The 19,098-nt window shown below is 41.6% G+C and overlaps 1 protein-coding gene across 2 annotated transcripts; it reads left to right on the top strand.

Annotated features, from left to right (window-relative positions):
- The first annotated feature begins 4,271 nt into the window (after positions 1 to 4,271).
- On the top strand, positions 4,272 to 15,727 carry meis3 (myeloid ecotropic viral integration site 3). Of its 2 annotated transcripts, XM_080888242.1 has the most exons (14): positions 4,273 to 4,658; positions 5,003 to 5,105; positions 5,557 to 5,627; positions 8,392 to 8,531; positions 8,845 to 9,019; positions 9,106 to 9,156; positions 9,245 to 9,295; positions 9,552 to 9,701; positions 9,862 to 9,970; positions 10,995 to 11,140; positions 11,763 to 11,839; positions 13,177 to 13,235; positions 13,332 to 13,418; positions 14,388 to 15,727. In XM_080888242.1, the coding sequence occupies exons 3-14, from the start codon at positions 5,610 to 5,612 to the stop codon at positions 14,585 to 14,587; spliced, it is 1,263 nt and encodes a 420-aa protein (XP_080744368.1). In that variant the 5' UTR covers positions 4,273 to 4,658; positions 5,003 to 5,105; positions 5,557 to 5,609; the 3' UTR covers positions 14,588 to 15,727. The 2 variants fall into 2 exon arrangements, with proteins under 2 accessions (XP_080744369.1, XP_080744368.1); XM_080888243.1 differs by lacking the exon at positions 9,106 to 9,156 and having other exon boundaries at positions 4,272 to 4,658.
- The last annotated feature ends 3,371 nt before the right edge of the window (positions 15,728 to 19,098 follow it).

The raw sequence follows: 19,098 nt of genomic DNA, 5'->3' as shown, positions 1-19,098 counted from the left end.
TCTATTTTTCCTGTGTCACACAAGAAGAACATAAAGACACATGTGCTCTCACATTCAAACAGTTCCACACACAACTCTGCCTGTTGTTTCCTGTTTTCTAGCCCTGGGCATCACCTGCAGTGAGGCCCAGATTAGAAGAGTACCACTGACCTTCGTGTAAACCACTGAACCACTGTAAACCACTGTAAACCACCACTGACCACCTTGACAGTAACCCTCCAGCACGCAAGCAAACAAGCAAGCGAGCACACACATTTACATACACACAAACACGTATATGCATCTCTGGGTCTACTGCAAGCACGTGCACCCAACAGGCCTTGTGCAGTGGAGAGAGCGCCTGAGCCTTGACAGGGAATGACAAATAACTGCAGCAGCCCTGACATGGCGAATGGTCCCACAGTGAACCTGCCTGACTGATTTCCAGCTCTTTGGTGTAGAGAGCGAGCCCGTTCTTTACACAAGGTCCCCAACAACACAAGGCCAACACGTAAAGCTGAATTAACCTGGGAGTCAGACAAGAAGCCAATACTACGTTTTTATCAGCCACCGCGCATGCAGTCGCACTGTCTGCCAAACACGGACTGAATTACTGCACAAGTGATAGCATGTGACCTCATGTTCAGACTGGGTTTTAAATAATTATGCTGAAAATGTACACTCATCCAAACAGCATGTTATAAGAAGAACAAGGTGGGGATCCTCTAAAGGCAGCAAAAGGAAATCTAGTTTATGGCGTACGAGTAAGGCTTTTGTTTTGTTGACACGCATGTATAGAAAAACTTTTGCATAAAGATTAATATTGCTTTAATCTGATCTATGAAAAGTCTTTAATCATGTCATGATTGTCAGGAATGGAAAAACTAACAAAGTAGCGATAGTAAGTCATCTATTTTACATTAAGAAATGATTAAGCACAAACCCACAAAGACTTTTGTGCACATTTGGAAGAGGTTGTGTAAACAACCCAGTGAATCGCACATTTAGTGGGTAGAAAAAATTCAATTAAATCTTATTTATATAGAACGAAATCACAACAACAGTCACTTCAGGGCGCTTTATATTTTAAGGGAAAGACTCCACAATGTTACAGAGAAAACCCCGACAATCAGATGATCCCTTATGCACACTTGGTGACAGTGGGGAGGAAAAACTCCCTTTTAAAAGGAAGAAACCTCCAGCAGAACTAGGTTCAGGGAGGGGCGGCCACCTGCTTTGACCGGTTTGAGGTAAGGGGAGAGACACAGGACAATCTATTCTACATAGTAGAGGTGGTGCAACTTTTGTTGTTGTTTTATCAAGCTGATAAAGCAACAATATAGCAAAGATAGAATCCTAACTACAAGAGCTAATTTACTGTTTCAATGTTGTAATCTTGTTTCACGATGTGTTGTTTTAACGCACACATTTTAACTCTTTATATTAACAAACCCACGTTATAATACCTATAAGTATTTATTTATTTTTAATTATTATTAATATTATTAATTATTCCAACATGATTATCAACTGCATATTGGCTCATGGTTAGTAATTACAATGCACTTTCTAAGGCTTTTTCAGGACACACACATATTCATCAACTCAATAACACACTATAAATACAAGTGCTAAAAACTCTTGATAAATAGTGGGACATTACACTGTAGAAAACATGAATTTTACTGCTAACAAGCAAACAAGTAATCATTAATAATGCATACTTGTGAGTAGCAAGGGGGTAATTTATGTTAATGCCATCAATTTAGGGTTTATGTCTAAACTGATAGTTAATTGAATAGCTGATAATAGGATAGCATTCAATTACACTTACACTACATATAATATTTATAATATTATAAATACCATATTATGTATTTGTTAATGATTGAACGTTATTTCATTACTGAGCAGTGAGCCTGTCCTCACTGGTCAAAGGATGTCAGATACTGCTGCTTGCATTGTATTTCAGCCTAAATCACGATCTTTTTCTCAACCTAATCAAGACTAAACATAACCAAACAGATGGCAGCGTAAACACAAAGCAGAAATAAAAAAAATAACAGTGACTGAAGGAGGTCAATGAGCCACAGACTTCATGTTTGGAGTCTTATGATTCCACTCTACCTGCTTTCCTACACATTTTTTAACAAAAGCATTTTTAATATAACTTTACTTTACAAAATATGTTCACTCCACAGTCTTTATGAATCATTTATAGAGTTTGATAAGCAGTAGTTGGGAACTTACAATACCTATTTATATGATGTTCAATTATTAAATAATTACCAAGTATTACCAACTATTATTCCACGGTTTGGAAACAATAACTACCTGTTAGAGAGAGGTTAAATTAACATTTAATGTGCCATTTATTAATTGATATCAGAATATTTAATCTAATATTCTGTAGTTAGTAGTGTTAAATTAAGTCTGTCTGTTTCTGAAAATTCAACGAGACCTCCTTCCAATAACCAGTTTTTCACTTATTAAGCAATAACTAGGACGTTATAATGAGAAAAGTCTTACTAACTTACAATCTGGTTGTGCAGAACAAGGGAAGTGTTGTATAATGACTAATGAAGAGCTAATAAACCACTAATGAATGTTGATAAGCCACCAGCTGAAGGTGAATATAAATGCTACCCTGCAGTTTGCTCTGTGAGTTATTTTGGGGCATCTCTGTGTGCCTCCGTGAGAACATTCAGATCAGCCGTGTTACCCGTTAGCACAAACTTAATAACATATGTTGTGTTAAAACGTGTTGTTATGCTGTGAGTGAAAGGAGGTGTTACAGCTGTGATAAAAGTGATGGGTCGTTTAAGTGTTTGTGATGTAAATGGCTGTAATCTGTGTTTAGATAAACAGCCTGTTGGATAAAGTGCGAAGATTTATGGTCCAATTCAGAAAAATGCTTGAGAAAAATCCGGATCAAGATCTGATCAAGAAATCAATAACTTTTGATGGTCGTGTATGTCGTCAGCCATCCGGGTCACTGTAGTCTTAAGGGCTTGAAAAAAAAAACTTTGAAAAAATTAACTTATGTTAATTCAGTAGGCTATTTGTGTTGTGGAAAGGGTTAGAGGAAAATCTAAAGCCCTGCGAAGATGAATCCATCAGATGTTACACGCTTCGGTGTTAATCCTTTCATTTAACCTGTTAAAGAGAAAACAAGCCTTGGATCGCCTTTTCCAGCCCATTGACATGGCATCGTGGCTCAGTGTAGGATGGGGCTTGAGCTCTGTGATCACCCCCGCAGGAAAGCAGCACCCTGCGGAGTTGAAAGCCCTCCCCGGCTGCAGGGACGACGCGGGGCCCTCGCAGGCGGCCCTACGGCCAAACACCGTGCCGCCCACAGAGCCGCCTGCCCCGGCCTCCTGATCCCCGCCAAGCCGCTGCTGATTGAAAAGCAGCCGCCTGTTGGCCCCTCACAGCAGGGCCCGGGGGAAAAGAACGTTTTGGATAATTATCATGTTACTTAGATGTCATTTACAACACAAGACGGCGAGTTTAGCAATGCCACTAACATCTGAAAGGTCCCCCCTCTCTCTCTCTGTTTCTCTCTTTCTGGTTAAAATGAAAGTTACGCGTAATGGTTTTATTTTCGGACGTCTTTCAATCAACAACAACAATTAAGAAAGAGGGCCAAAGGGTGGCATTTGATTTGGGTCAAAAGGCTGCCCTTGAATGGACGTCAACAAAAACAGCAAAACACTGTGAGCCTGTAAATGTCATGAGCACGCTCCAAACTTATTTATGAGGCACAGGAGGGATAGCTTCACCGAGACCAACTTTAATCCTATAATTAGTGGAGATGAACTCCGCCGAAGGCAAACCAGCGTTATTTTTCTACAGCTTTCTCTTTCTAATTCAAGTCCTAATTGTTGCACATGTGATTAAAGTGCCCATATTTCAGAAGGAGACCGTTTTGAATGAAATGTCTTTGTTGTGTGTGTGTGAAGGTGATCACACACCTTCAAAGTGTCTGGATTTTCATAGATTCTCTTAAACAGTGTGAGCTATCGCTATTCTTCTCCCCAGTTATCCCGAGATGATAACCGCGCAGCTGCAGGGGGAGGATGGAGGGGTGGAGGAGTGAAATCAGCGCGGAGATAAAAACAAAAAAGCGATCGAGGGGGTCTGCGTCTTCTTCTTCTTCTCTGGCGTTTGTGTGTGTGATAAGGATAAGGAGGAGGGGAAAAGAAGGAAAGGGAGGAGGAGGGATGAGGGGGGGGCGTGGGTGGGGGGGCAAGAGACCCCGTCGTGTTTTGACCCTCCGAAACCTCCCCGCACACCGCCACCATCACCATCACCACCACTCCACCTCCTCCTTCTCTGCACCTCCTCCTCCTCCGTCTCTCCTCTGGAGGCTGAAAACACCATTGCTCATTCCCAGCCGTGACATTTTCCAGCCTGTCGCCGTATGCTGAGCGGACAGCCAAACGCGAGGAGCCAGGAAAGGAAGAAGAAGAAGAAAAAAACTGGGGGGAAAGGAGGGACGCTGTCTGTGAGTCCGTCTTCCACAGCACCGAGCATCCCGACGCTCTGCGATCCGGAGCGAGACGCGCACCAGGCGGAGGCGAGGCGCTGCAGGAAGCCGCCGCTCCCTTTCACACCGGGGGATTGTGGACTACACCGGACACGGCGTAGGACAGGATACGGCGAGCGTTTACGTCTCGGTGGGACATTTTACACCGTTTATTTGAGCCTCGCATTACTCCTCCTCATCCGGCAATAGCGTTTAATGGGCTGCTGGGATTATTATAGCGTTTATTAGCTATTATCTTACTATAAAGCATTAGGTCCTCCATAGAATATCAGCCGTCCATAAAACCTCTAGTCCCGTCGTTATGTTGTTATATAAAGCACGATGGACTCGGAGTAAACACACACACGCACACAAGGAGCAGGTCCTAAGTGTTTATATCCAATACCTCACGCTGTTGTTGAATCCCATGGGCTGTTCTTACAATTACAACTTAATTCACAATAAATATAAAAACAAATGCACTTTTATTTCCAGGACCCCGGAAGGCAGAGGAAGGGAGCAAAGCACGCTGCGCTAGCCGAGCAGCGCATCATCATCCCCGGTGTAGGACTGGCTGTCGGGTCGCATGGAGAAGAGGGTAGGGCTGCTCTTTTTTTTCTTTTTTTTAATGAGTGAGGCAGACAAGAGCCTGTCTCGGCTAACATCGTTTTATCATTACAGAGAAGTAATTAGAAAACAGTCACAAAGGGAGCACATGGTAGGAAATCCTCTTGCTTGCAGGGCACATAAAAAAAAAGAAAAAATCAAGGCCCAGTGAAAGGAGAGCAGTGGATGTTTAGTAGGGGAAAGGACAGAACATTAATATCATTTCATGCTATAAAAACTCATCATAAAATATTCTGTATATAGCAGCTAAATGCTTACTTATAATCAATTTGATATTGATTCAAAGAACTTTTTGGCCCACCACTTTTAATCAACCATAATCTATTTCACGAGTTAAAATTCGGTCTAGTTTAGTTTATGCGATGCATAACTTGCAGTGTGGGAACCATAAAAGAATGTCCTTTTTTTTTTTTTGCGTATAGCCTAATGTCAGATAGGTTTAGAGTGGAGGTCATTAAGAGGCAGAGGAGAAGAGATGCAGCTCTGCAACTCGGTAAGTAGGTCAGTTTTTTTGCTACAGTGATTCAGAGGCTTGGTGGTGGTGGTGGTGGTGGTGGTGGTGGAGGAGAAATAGGCTGACGGGCAGCTGGCGGACAGAGACCTCTGAATGGAGGAAAGCAAGTGTAGATATTCAGTGTGTATACAGAAAATCACTGCCGTGTGAAAACAGCGCAGACAGCGAGAGCAGCAGGGGCCAAACATGGACAACCACGTGTACCGGGAACTGCTTGCACACAGAGCCCATATAAAGAAACTGAAAGATTTTCAGATCGCAGAAATAAAATGGATACTTGCTGTATGGCTCATTTGTATATTGAGAGACAGAAGATTTTCACTGCTCCATTTAACGTTAAATGTTTTTATTCGGGTTCGTACAGTAATAACGCAGATTAAAAGAGAAAAGTTAAAAATTAAAATTAAACAATCAATTCAAATGGAAATCAGTGCTTTAACGTGTCTCTGCGAAAAACACGCCTATATTGTGGCGCTCCAGTCTATAACCTGCAACAGGTACGGGTATTTTACCCTCAGAAGAAATATGTAGATTTCGTTTTGGAAAGCTGTAGATAATCATTTCCATATCTTAGGCAAATTTAATAATTAATACAATTTTTAAACAGTGCATTATAGAAATATATGCTAAATCTATGTTCTTTCCTTGTGGAGGGTATCGCCCGCTGCTTGCGCTTTGCGATTTTTAAGGTTTATTGATTTTAGAAGAGCGTGGAAAATCTGAAGTTTAGCACAAAATTATCAAAAATATCCACACTTAGTTATTTTCCAGTAAAATGAAAGCAGGCTTGTACTTTTAAGCCCATAGATTAAATTGCGTGTTTCTTGTTTTAAAACACAGTTTTTAAATTTCAGTTTGAAAGAATTTATATTTACAGTTAAATTATTCTCCGCTGATAGAACATTAGCTTCTTTTGCTCAGCTTTACTTTCACATAGTGTCTGACATTTATGAAACACAGCATCTGCTCCAGGTTTCCTCTTTTAGAAAACTTTGCGTTACTGTGGCGCATATGACCATAGTCAAACAGCTCAAAGTCTCCTGTTAGGCCAGCTATAACTTCTTTTTTTAAAATATAATGAAAATGTTGTTCTGCCATCTGAATCCTGTTTACCGGCTCCGTGACTTTTCTGAAAAAAAGGGAACATTCGCGGAATTTGTCATCTCGACTTGTTCGCTTTGATCCGCCTTGACGCACGGAAACTCGATAGGGGCCGTGCGTAAAGAGAGACGCGCAATCTGATAGCGGTGATTGTGTTAATAGCCAGCCTCCATAAAAACTAGAAGGTGTCCGGGGACAGGGCCTCAGAGCAGGTGCTTTCTGTGATCCCGGTGGCCATATGTGAGGCTGAAATGCAACAATTTGATAAGGCGTTTAGGACAGTGGTTCCCAAAGTGGGGTCCGGAGACCTCCAAAGGGGTCCTAAAGAGGGGTTTTCATGGAAGGCATGTGCATGCGTGTAAAGAGGAATGATTTAATTTGTTTCATTCTTTTATGTAATTCCCAGAGGTTAACATTGAGGGAGAATAATTGCTTTTATACCAGGTTTCACTGTCTCACCACTTGCAGGTTATCTGCTTTTGCACTCTACAAATAAACATCACTGATGATCTGGAAGTGGACACTTCTGAGTAAAATAAATATAAAAATAATGTGGTTAATCAGAAACCTTTATTTGGAAACAGTCTGCGCAGTAAAAACCAGCCTAAGCGCATCATAACATTAATGACTGGGTTAAAATAACACTGAAGTTAAAGGTGTCCATGCTGGGGTCACTTGTCCCGTGCAGTCTGATCCCAGTGGCCCTTTGGGAGTGTAACAGGAGTCCCAGAAGCAGATCTTCTGACCTGAGCAACATCACCTTAGAGACTGAGTTTCAATAACTCAATAAAACTCACACAGAGACAGAGCAAGTTGGGGGAACCAGGGAGTCAGACATGTGGATTCATGACACGTATTTTGAGGGCTGCTGAGTGCACGATTGTCTCTGTGCATGTGTGAGTCATTGCGTCTGCAACATATGTCTGTGTATGATTCCCTCTGCAAGTGGGCCTCAGTGAGGCTGTCACACAGCAAATCATGAGAGATGTCTGCACAGCTACTGTCTTGTCTGAGTAATGCAACCATGATACTGTATTAGCAGCTACAGGCTTGCTGTCTTTCTTCAAAGATGACATCGCCTTCTTTTGTTATCTCCTCCTCTTCTTCTTAGCTCACAGAAAGTAAACTTTTCAAGTAGTGAGGATAACTGCTTTGCAGCTCTGCTGCTGCTGCTTCTGTTTGGCTTTCATGAGTGTTTTAGGATCCTGGCATTGCTAGAATTTCCTTAAGTATCTCATCATTCTACCAAAGTGAAAAAAAAAGCAATTTTTCATAATTAAAGTGCATCTTTCCTCCTCAGATGATCCAGGCCATTTTTCTCATGAATGTTACATCAAACTGCAGTGACACTGGTTCGACAGTTAGTTTCAGATTAGCTAGGATTACTAGTTGTAATAGCACTTACACACATACTCAAACTTACAATATCAATATGCGGTCATTTTCCATTTATATAAATGACAGCATAAACAGAAGCATACAGATATAAACCCACATCAGGTCTAGTAACTGTAACTGTATATTAGACCGTTCCACTGACAGCCCGACCACATAATAAAATCCCAGTGTGATTTGATGTCAGACAGCCACAGATGTCCAACGTGTCTCATGTTTTCTGTCTTTTCATCTAATTGTGTTTCAGTATGAAGAGCTGGTGCACTACTCAGGGTCAGAGGGCATGTCGGTGGGGGGGTACGGGGATGAAGTCCGGGGGCTTCCTCCCCCGCAGTACGGACCCACCATCCCCGACTCCCTCAAACACCACAAGGACCAGATCTACGGGTAAGCATGTGTCAAAAAATGATTTAGTAGCCTTCCAGTGGCTAGAAAATTTTTAAGTACATGCACACTCTTATGAGATTAACATAAAGTATATGTTTGTGCTGAATATGAAAATACACATGGAGTGTTTATAGCTGTGTGCAACATAAATACTGCGGTTTAAAGTTTCTCTTAACACATGAATGTCAACTGTGACTGTGTTTATGTATAGTTTGTTAACTCTGTGTGTGTGTGTGTGTGTGTGTGTGTGTGTGTGTGTGTGTGTGTGTGTGTGTGTGTGTGTGTGTGTGTGTGTGTGTGTGTGTGTGTACAGTCACCCACTGTTTCCACTGCTGGCCTTAGTGTTTGAGAAGTGTGAGCTGGCCACCTGCTCCCCTCGAGACTCCACCTCCCTGTCAGCAACCTCCCACCTCCCTGGCATGACCAATCACAGCGACGTCTGCTCCTCCGAATCCTTCAACGATGACATCGCCGCCTTCGCAAAGCAGGTGAGCGGTGACTGTGAGGCCCAATCAGAGAACCAGGTCTCAGCTGATGTTGTTTGCTTACAGATTTTTTTAATACCGGGTTGTAGATTCGGTCAGAGAAACCCATTTTTTCTTCCAATCCCGAGCTGGACAATTTGGTATGATGCACCAACTAACTTCACACTTAACTCAGATTTCACATTGTGGGATATGTTTTCATAACTAAAGTGCATCTTTCCTCCTCAGATGATCCAGGCCATACAGGTTCTTCGCTTTCATTTACTGGAGTTAGAGAAGGTTGGTGAGACTGCATGTTGTTGATGTTATCTTTGTTTAGCATCATATTTCTTTTTATTAAACTAAACAAGAAAGGCAATAAGTCTGTAAAATTCTTATTGTTATAGTTATAATTTCTTTAAATTTGAAATATGTGCACCTGTCCTTTAATCTGTTGGTAGGCTTAAAGCTTAAAGCTCATTATTAGGTATTATTAGTATTAATTATTAAGTAAAAATCTGTAAAAATAAATAAATAAATAAATCTTTTTCCCAAGGTGCACGACCTGTGTGATAATTTCTGCCATCGCTACATCACCTGTCTGAAGGGCAAAATGCCCACAGACCTTGTGCTGGATGAGCGAGAGGGTGGGTCCAAGTCTGACATGGAGGATTTCACCGGGTCCTGTACCAGTCTGTCGGAGCAGGTGAGACGTTGGATGTTGATCGGCATGCTTATCACACATCCATCTGTGTCCACTGAGAATCCAGAGTAGTGCCCCTAGTGTTTCTCAATTCCCTTTTATTCCACCTGTACTAGGAATTCCTCATCTCACCTCTGTCCTCCATCTTTCCCTGTGCCTGCAGAATGCATCGTGGCTACGAGAGCCAGATGAATGTGCCACTACTCCTCTGGGAACGCCAGGCACCTGTGGCCTACCTTCACACAGCACAGCAGACACCTGTAGTGATGCAGGTACACATACGCTAGCACAGATCTTAGCTGCATAATTATAATAGCCAAAGGAAGTCGCAGCTATGATATATCTAAAACCATCAGGGAATTAAATTTAACTCTTTCCCCAATCTCTGTACCCTCAATGATGTGTTTCTCAATATATATCTATAAATACTTAGTTTGATGGCCATAAGAGCAGGCTTCAGGTTTTTCTGAGGGTAGTCCTAATAAACTGTATAGGGAGAGGTCATTCTCACTAACGTCTGATGCACAGCCAGTCCTTTTGTGCTGGAAGCATGCCTGAAACATGACAGAAACCACTCAGTTTAGAGAAGAGACATAAGGGTGTTACCTGGCAGGTGTCCACAGGGTTAAAGAGTCAGAGTACAGAAAAGACAGGCAGATAGAGTGGAAAGTAAAAGAATCAGTCTGCGCAGAGCAGAGGACAATTTGTGCGTGAGACATGATCATATGTGTATTATTTACATGACATCAATAGTTAATGATGAACAGAGCTACTGTGTGCACCAGAAAACACTGCAGTGAGGAAGCAGACACAGGGAAAGCAGGTTACACATTCACTGTGTATAGTAAGAATATAAATAACTGTGTGTTAAAACAAGCCAGTATTATCATAACTACTGGTAGCTGCATTGATAATCAATGAATCACTTTAGGTGTTTTTAAACAAAAATGAGAAACATTCTTCGCTTTCAGCTTCTTAAAGACAAATTACTGCCTTTCTCTGTCATTCGCAATATTAAATATTTCAAGCTGGATAGAAAAAATAGTTTCAGTGCAATAACTCTAGAAAATTAACCATCTTTCAACCGTAAAATGAATGACATGCACAGCAGTTATACTAAACTGTAAAATAATAGTTATGGTGAGTTTGATTTGTGAAAGCAGAGTGTGGTTTTAAAGCTGACGCAGTTTGCCTGTCTCGGGTCAAACACATTTGCTTAGTGGGCTCGCGTGAGTTGGGACCTGATAGATGCTGGCAGTCATTTAGGATGATGATGATTCCATGGTCTCCCTGCAGGCGATGGTCTCGATGGAGGCGTGGCCTCTCCCAGCACAGGTGAGGAGGACGAGACGGACAGAGACAGGAGGAACAACAAGAAGAGGGGGATCTTCCCTAAAGTGGCCACAAATATCATGAGAGCTTGGCTCTTCCAGCACCTGTCGGTGGGTTGGCTTTTCATCTACCTTCCACATTAAAGTGAATTATTACCCTTGAAAATATTGAATTTAAACGGTAGTTAAGTCATCCTTCCACACTGGTAACCAAACAAAGAAAGTCTGCGCGCTGTAATTAGTGAAAGAGAGGATTTAGCATGGAACAAAACGTCTATGACAGGAATAGAAAGAGGGGTGAATGGAGGTATAATGGAGGTCAATTAAATTAAATGAAAAATCTGGGATTAAGTGATTATGTGAATATGCTTGCTGCTGAATAATTGTGGAAGCAACAGAAATGGAGTGAGTAATTGTTGGTGAGCTGCTTGGATTGGTAATTAGCTACTAAATGAGGCAGGTCAAATGTTGCTTCACTTCAATTATTAAAACGTGTGTGTGAGTTAGAGAGAGATACTGAGATGGAAAGCGAGAGGGGCTGATGAGGGTGAAAATGGGAGTGCAGATGTTCGCTCAGACGGAAGGTCATCGATGTTCGAGCTGAGAGCTCACACACGTCGCTTTATTCTAGATTCAGGCCTCGAGATGATTCTCAACAAAAGCTGAAAAGATCACAGCGCAGAGTCTGGAATGTTTGATTTCTCTAACCTGAGCCTCGTGTGTCCTCCTGCAGCATCCGTACCCATCTGAGGAGCAGAAGAAGCAGCTGTCACAGGATACAGGACTGACCATCTTACAGGTCAACAACTGGTAAGTGTGCTCAACATCAGTTACATTTTTAGATGTGAAGCATAACCTTTACATTTTATGTTTCTTATGCCAAGATTTATTTTTATTGTGCATGTTACTAGTTTTGTGATTTGGTGCTATATGAACAGAACTGCATTCCAGGGTTTAAACTTTGTCCAATAGTTACGCTCCTTTAGGCTCCGCCCCTCTGACGTTCATTGTTCCTTTAAAGTGTGGCAGGGAAAGGTTTTTTTTCCTTTTTCTGTAGGTTAAACCAGAAGTTAGCATCACCTTTGTTTTCTCCGCACAAAGCAGATTCTTGTTCTTTAATTATCGTGTAAAATAAAAGCTCATGGCATGTCAGCAAATTAATCTGAATGAATGCACATCTCTTTTCTGATCTTTGCAGCATAAGTGCAATTGGAAAAACTAAAATGCAGGCATTATGGTATAAACAAAACCACCTGGGTTCAGCGTAATGACGTTAATTGGCCCATTGTTAGTCAGTAGTGCTATTTTTTGTCATTATGCAAATGTGTGGGTGATTGAGCATGCATCCAGATTTCTAAAGCTTAAAGCTAGACCTTATTTCATCTTTCTAACCAAAGAGACCTGAATCCAAACGAGGGAACCAGAGGTGTAGAACTGCTATATCTCTTCTGGGTTTTAGGACTCGTTTCTCTGGTGCTCTATTGATGGAGATTTAAGATCCTCCCTGCCAGCATGCCCTGTTTTTAATGTTGTGTTGAAATTATGTTGCTGCTACTTTGCTTTGTGAACTTTTTTTGCAAGTTTTTATTCTACAAAGCCCAAAGTATTTTTTTTTAATCCAGTTAAAAAGTGCACACAAAAAAAATTGATTTGAAAATAGACATTTAATGTACTTTACTGGAGTGTGCCGTGTAACAGGAAGCATTTTTCCCAAGCTGCAGTGCCATGTAATTCACAAGCTCTGTGTTCGGAATAGTAAACCAATAATCAAATAATCAAATTATTTAGTGCTCGCATCTTTCCTATACACTCTCTGAGCACACACACACACACACGCACGCACGCACGCACGCACGCACACACACACACACACACACACACACACACACACACACACACACACACACACACACAAATCCAATCAATGCAGATCAATCAATTATCACAGGGCTGATCGATACGTCCTTTGCCCTAACGCTGATTTACTCTGTCCTCTGAAAGGGTTAAGTGGTTGTAAAATGGAAAAGGTTAATAGTCTCCCGGTCAGCCTTTTTCTCCATTAACGGGTGTCTCTCTCTCTCTCTCTCTCTCTCTCTCTCTCTCTCTCTCTCTCTCTCTCTATCTATCTATGTGAATGCTTCATACAGGTTCATCAATGCCAGGAGGAGAATAGTCCAGCCAATGATTGATCAGTCAAATCGCTCAGGTCAGTGTTTAGTCAGTCATTCAGTAAATCTAAATGTGTGCATATGAGTGTGTGTCTGTTGTGTATTTGTGTAAGAAGGCGTGTGTTGTCTCACAGGTCAGGGTGGTCCCTACAGCCCGGAGGGCGCGGCTCTCGGGGGCTACGGGCTTGACGGCCAGGCCCACCTCGGGCTTCGAACAGCAGGTACGGCAGAATTAAATACAGCTGAACTGCATTCGTCACTAGGAGCACAAACACTATAGTTTATTTTGACAGACACACACCGTTTGTGCTGCTGGAAATACTCATTAGCACACCAAATGTGGAGTTATCCATCTCTGAAAACACCCCCCAACAACTGCAGCACCAAGCTGAATCTGGAAATCATTATGTTATTATATTATGATATATTATATCTTCAATAGGAGCCTTTGGTTTTGGAACTAAATTAAGGAGGGAAGTTGAAATTATTAAGAAATGTTTGTTTTGGTCTTTTCAGTTTGCTGTAGAAGTTAGTATGAAGTATGAATCTATAGAAAATTACCAGCAACGCTGATTATGAAACGAAAATAAATGAAAATAAATAACATGGATTAGGTAAAGAATCTATAAATATTAAATAAAATATAACTACCTGCGTGGCTACAGTTAATTAACGACCCACCAGTTTCTTTTTCATTTTCATTTCTAGTTGAAGTAGAAGTTTTAAAGTTTGTGATTTTAATATTAACAAAAAACTTTGCCCAGCACTAAACACCACTCTGAAATACCAAACCCCGTGTCCTAAAATAAAGTTGTTAAAAAACCTCTTAAAAGTCAGCAGCAGTGTTCAAGGGACTGAAATACATGCTGTACAGCAGGGCAGTGTTTAAAACCTGCATTTTTAAGTCTGACAGGGATGTTTCCTGATTTATAGAATATTGCAATGAATTATAACAATTATTTGTAGCTTTAATTGAAAGCTGTTACAAATTTCAAAGGATTCAGGTGCTTAAGAGGAACTAAACAGGTGAACCTGCACTGAATACCTGCGTCAGGTTCACATAGTTTCCAGTGCAAACCTATAATCCATTAATAATGTGAAAAGACTGATTTAAGACAGAAGGGAAGGGTCTTCTGTACTTCTGCATCTTGGAGGATCCTCGTAAATATTCCACTTTCTTCTCGCACCAGGTCTCCAGGGAATGTCCTCCCTGCAGGGTGACTACCCCGGCGCTCTCCTGTCCCAACCAGGCTATCCTCCCCACCCAGGACCGTCCCTCCATTCTTATCCTGGCCCGCACCCTCACGCGGCCATGCTGCTCCACCCGCCGCCTCATGCACACCCCGCAGAGCCGCTGCTCACCCAAGGACTGGACATACACGCACATTAGTTGTGGGAGGATCTGGGGTGTATATGTGGTGTGTGTGTGTGTGTGAGAGAGAGAGAGGGGTAATTGCCGTTTGAATGTGTGTATATGTTTGGAGGGATATGTATGCGTGTGTGTGTGTGAGTGCGTGCGGCTGATTATGTGTAATGAAGGTACACTATTTAAAGAAAAAAAGACACATTTCTCCAAAAGTTTACATTCCCCACTGAAAGACACTGACCTCAATGTAGCTGTTCCACCCTAACACACATGCACACAAACACACACTCACACAAGTGGATGTGACCCTTACACACATGCGTTAGTCTGGACCCACAGGTTTAAGCCATACCTCTTTCAGAGTAGAAGTGCTTCCTCTTCTTTAAATGACTCCACTGTGTCCTGTGGGTGAGACATATGCTTTAAACTACACTTCCCATCATGCCTGCTGAACCACAGGAAGACCCAGGGATTGGATCAGACACACCGATGAATACTCATCCCGGACTTTTTGCCACAGCACGGGGCTCGGGTCCTGTGAGCACGCCTTCTTCACTCCTCCCTGTCTTCCTACACATGTTTGACTGTCAGAGACTGAGACACACACACACACACACACACACACACTCCCCTTCACACACAAACTTTATTTAAAGCTTTGTTCTTTTGTTTTTTTGTGTTGTTATTTTTTTTGTTAGTTTTTTCTTATTCTATTTTTATATTTATGCACGCCACTCCAGGCAGCTGCAGCTTCACGTGAGTTTATTGAAATATTAGTGCTCTTCCTCAGCATGAAGCTAAACACTATGAATGACTTCCAGTCTGCCTCGCTATCGTACCACTGACCTCCTTAAGACGCCTGCAGGCGTCCGTTACCTTAGGATCTTTCCTATACACACGCACATACACACACATTGCAGTAAACACTACATTGAAAGCCATTGCAGCACGCACACGCACGCACACACAAAGTCCTCTGTAAGCATTTCTATTACAGTGTTGTCTGTCACAGCGGTGCGTGAGGGGAGCTGCAGCCAAAGGACTCTTTAAACATTCGGCTCCCTCTCCACTCTGCTTGGACTGCTGAAGTATTTCTGAATGATTATGATGATGAAGATGTTGATGGGAATACAGTTAAAGTATTAAAATCTTTTTATAAAACTTGAGGGTTTTTTGTCTTAAACCAGTAATATTATCACATGACATTTATTAGCAGGTTAAAATTAACTTTTGCAAGTGTTCCTTTATTTAAAAGCTTATCGTAACATGGTCGTAATGTCTGCATAAGCAAATTGTACGAATCATGATCAGAAAATTCATATTTGTCGTGAAGCAATGTGTTTCCCAGAAAAATTAGAAGACATCGGTTCAGTCAAGGCCACTGTAGTCAAAAGAAGACGGTTATTTCCATCTGCAGTGATTCATATTCTGGCATGGATCTGTTCTGGGATCTCTCCACTCTTGAGGAGGGGAGAGCAACACATCGCTGAGCAATAACAACAGGCCTAACACTGATTAAGTCATGCAGCATGAAAGGAGAAGCAGGTATCGGGGAGTGGATTGCAAAGCATTGCATTGCATTGGTTGAAAAGCAAATACATAAGCAAATGGTCACAACCACAGTACCATAAATGAAGCAGAAAGCACCCTAAAGATCTGCCAGCTGGACACATTGAAAGGTATCGATGATATGACATGATACTGATATAAGCTGATTTTCACCTCATTGTCTGTGAGTGTTCTCAACCTGGTCACCCCTTTAAAAATGATCTGGCACTCAAATGTGTTGTAAACTGCTTGTGTTTCTTAGATTTAAACGAGACAGTGGTTAAATCAAATGACCTTAAAATGAAATTATTCAACTGTAAATAAAATAGTGTTGTTAAACTCCTTAAATTAAAGCTGGAAGCTCAAACTTCTAATGCTTTATGAATGCTCCATTTCACATCTACTGAGGTGATGTGAATAAAAAACGGAGAAATGTGTGCATCTGGTTTTATTTGGCACATACACAAGCCTGTGCAAAAGCTGAGTGATAATACGTCTGATGTACATAAAGGATAACCCAGACAAATGTCAAATTATGAACTCAGCTTTGCATTGCATTTCTATCGTATGCTGTAAAGAGCCATACATTCAGAGTGCAGGCTTTTTGATGAAAACACAGCCACTTATGAGTAAACACACGGCTCATTTTGCAGAAACAGTCATTTAAAAGTTTGGAGTTCCTTAAATGCATCTATTCTCCTCAACTATAAACCTTTTCTCTTATTGGTAGATATATACACATATGGCAATGGGACAGCAAAGCTAATGCAAAACAGCACCGAGAAATAAAAACAGCTCGTGAGATTTACAACAATCCGTTCTACTTAGAAAATGTGGAACTCCAGAGACATTCAAACATTCATAACAAACATCGCAGCCGCTGGCTTTTCTAAGAACCATTTTTTGAAAAATGGTGCGATCTTTCTCTATTTTCCACTCATAAGTCACGTCGGTGTCCTCTGACTATCTGTTTATCTGATGGAGGCCTCAGGCTGCAGCTGCAGTGATCTGTCACGCAGGCTGGATTATCACAGGGAGGAAAAAAAGAGTCCGAATTCTTAAATGTTTTATAGCGCAGACAAGAGCTCACATTCTTCTTTCCTGTCTGTTTATGCCATATTTAGAAGCACAAACACTTAAAACTTGAGCAGCCTGTCGCCTCACTTTCCCCCCTTAAAGCCTGGTAGACACCAATCCTATTCATAACCTTCACCTCTCTTCTACTTTAGGCCCCAAACATCCACACATAATTACACCGTTTGCTGCCTTACATCCACTCACAGCACCCAAAGGACACAACAAACACGTAATACCCCATCCTCGCCCTACCCCCATTTGGCCTGCAGGAGGATGGGGACTTGCAGGGGAGGTCAGAGGCCAGAGTTCAGACAGGGGTCAACAGGAAATGGTCGTTCTCCCTTAGCACGCAGGTCCTGACCTCAGCACTCCTCCACTTTTCGTTTCTCTTTGTCCCTTCACGCACTCGCTCCTCAGCCATGCTGGTCAGGACGGGCCCCTCACTTTTACTCTCTAATCCCCCCCACCCCCCCATGCAGCCCTGTATGCCTGGTAATCCCTTTTTTTTTTCACAACACTGTCATGCAAATAGTTCAGCAACTTTTGTTTCAGTATGATCTGTGAAAATGTACCATTATTTTTTATACTGGTTTTGAAACTGAGCTCTGCACCAAAGTAGATACTAAAGCCTACAGCAAACACACTGTCCATCACACTGTCACTGTTTAGTCAGACCAAAAGAAGGAGGGCACAAAAGTCAAAAAGGGATAACAGGAAGTTTTTCAGTGAGACATTTTATATAATTTTATATAAATGTCTCTCCCTGGTGAAGCACAGAGTCTCTCCAGGGGATGTGGATAACCAGGGGAATGAATGAATATGGTTTGTCTATGAAAAATAACATCTTGATGGTGCCGTATCTGACATTTAGCATATCACGGAGTGAAGGGCATGGTTTTAAATATTTGAGAACCTCCAGCATCAACATGGGAAAAGATGAAGAAATGCAAAGAAATGTCTCCTTACCACTGAAGTTTAAGCCTGAGGCCTTTACATTCTCAATCCATATAACCTAAGTGTGTAAACATGTATGTTTAAACAAGAAAAAGGCTGTAATATCAATATTCACTCCTCTGACCTTTGAAACAGATGATTGGTTTTCAAATGACACGCTGTTTTTATAATCTGTACAAAAAAACACACACACATTATCATTAATTTCCCCCCTCAGCATCAGAAAATAATATTAATAATAATAACCAGAAATAATCACACCTGTCAGTGCACGGGACTTATTGACAGAAAATCTGCTGTAGCCCGTAGAGGTGTGTAGTTTGGCATTACAGTAGATTTGAGCCATACAGCGTCACAAATCAGATTTTTACTTTTATTTTCTTAATGCATTAAAGCTCACTTTGTGGGAAACATTTATTATTTATTTATTAAATTCACATAAGATCAAGCTATTCCGATTTTTATTGCAGCACTGGTGCAGTGTTGGCCCTTCATATACATATCACTACACTCCTTACATCTCCATCGTTTCAAGACTCATCTTCTTGAATTTGACGATTCAGGTTATTGAAGCAAAATGAACACGTGTGGAAATGTGCACACCTGTGTGCATAAATGTGCGTGTGTGTGTGCATAAACATTGCACAGTTCCATTTTAATATAAAGTCTGCGTGGTTGAGCAGGAGAGAGAGAAAGAGAGAGAGAGGAGGAGGGTTACTGTGGTGGTCATTAATCATTCAATTACACACCTGTCAGAGTTCAGACAAGTAGGAGAGATGGGGAGGGGGAGGGAGTAACAGAGAGAGGGGTAGAGAAAGAGAAAGGAATGGAGGAATGCGGGGGGGGGGGGGGGGGGGGGGGGACTGAATGACAAGGGAGAATGTAAAATCTCCACGAGGGTTAAAAAGAGAAAAGGAGAAAGTTTTATTGTGGGCGTGTGAATGAGCTGTGACAGA

The sequence above is a fragment of the Rhamphochromis sp. 'chilingali' genome (genome assembly GCF_963969265.1).
Source record: "Rhamphochromis sp. 'chilingali' genome assembly, chromosome: 8".
NCBI lineage: Eukaryota > Metazoa > Chordata > Actinopteri > Cichliformes > Cichlidae > Rhamphochromis > Rhamphochromis sp. 'chilingali'.
Note: the sequence above shows the minus strand (reverse complement) of the source record. Positions and strands in the feature narration are given on the sequence as shown.

Bases quoted from the DNA above. Each gene is read 5' to 3' on its own strand.
- meis3 (XM_080888242.1), top strand. The intron at 9,971-10,994 runs GTACACATACGC...GTCTCCCTGCAG, and splicing joins AGACACCTGTAGTGATGCAG to GCGATGGTCTCGATGGAGGC. The intron at 13,236-13,331 runs GTCAGTGTTTAG...GTTGTCTCACAG, and splicing joins TGATCAGTCAAATCGCTCAG to GTCAGGGTGGTCCCTACAGC.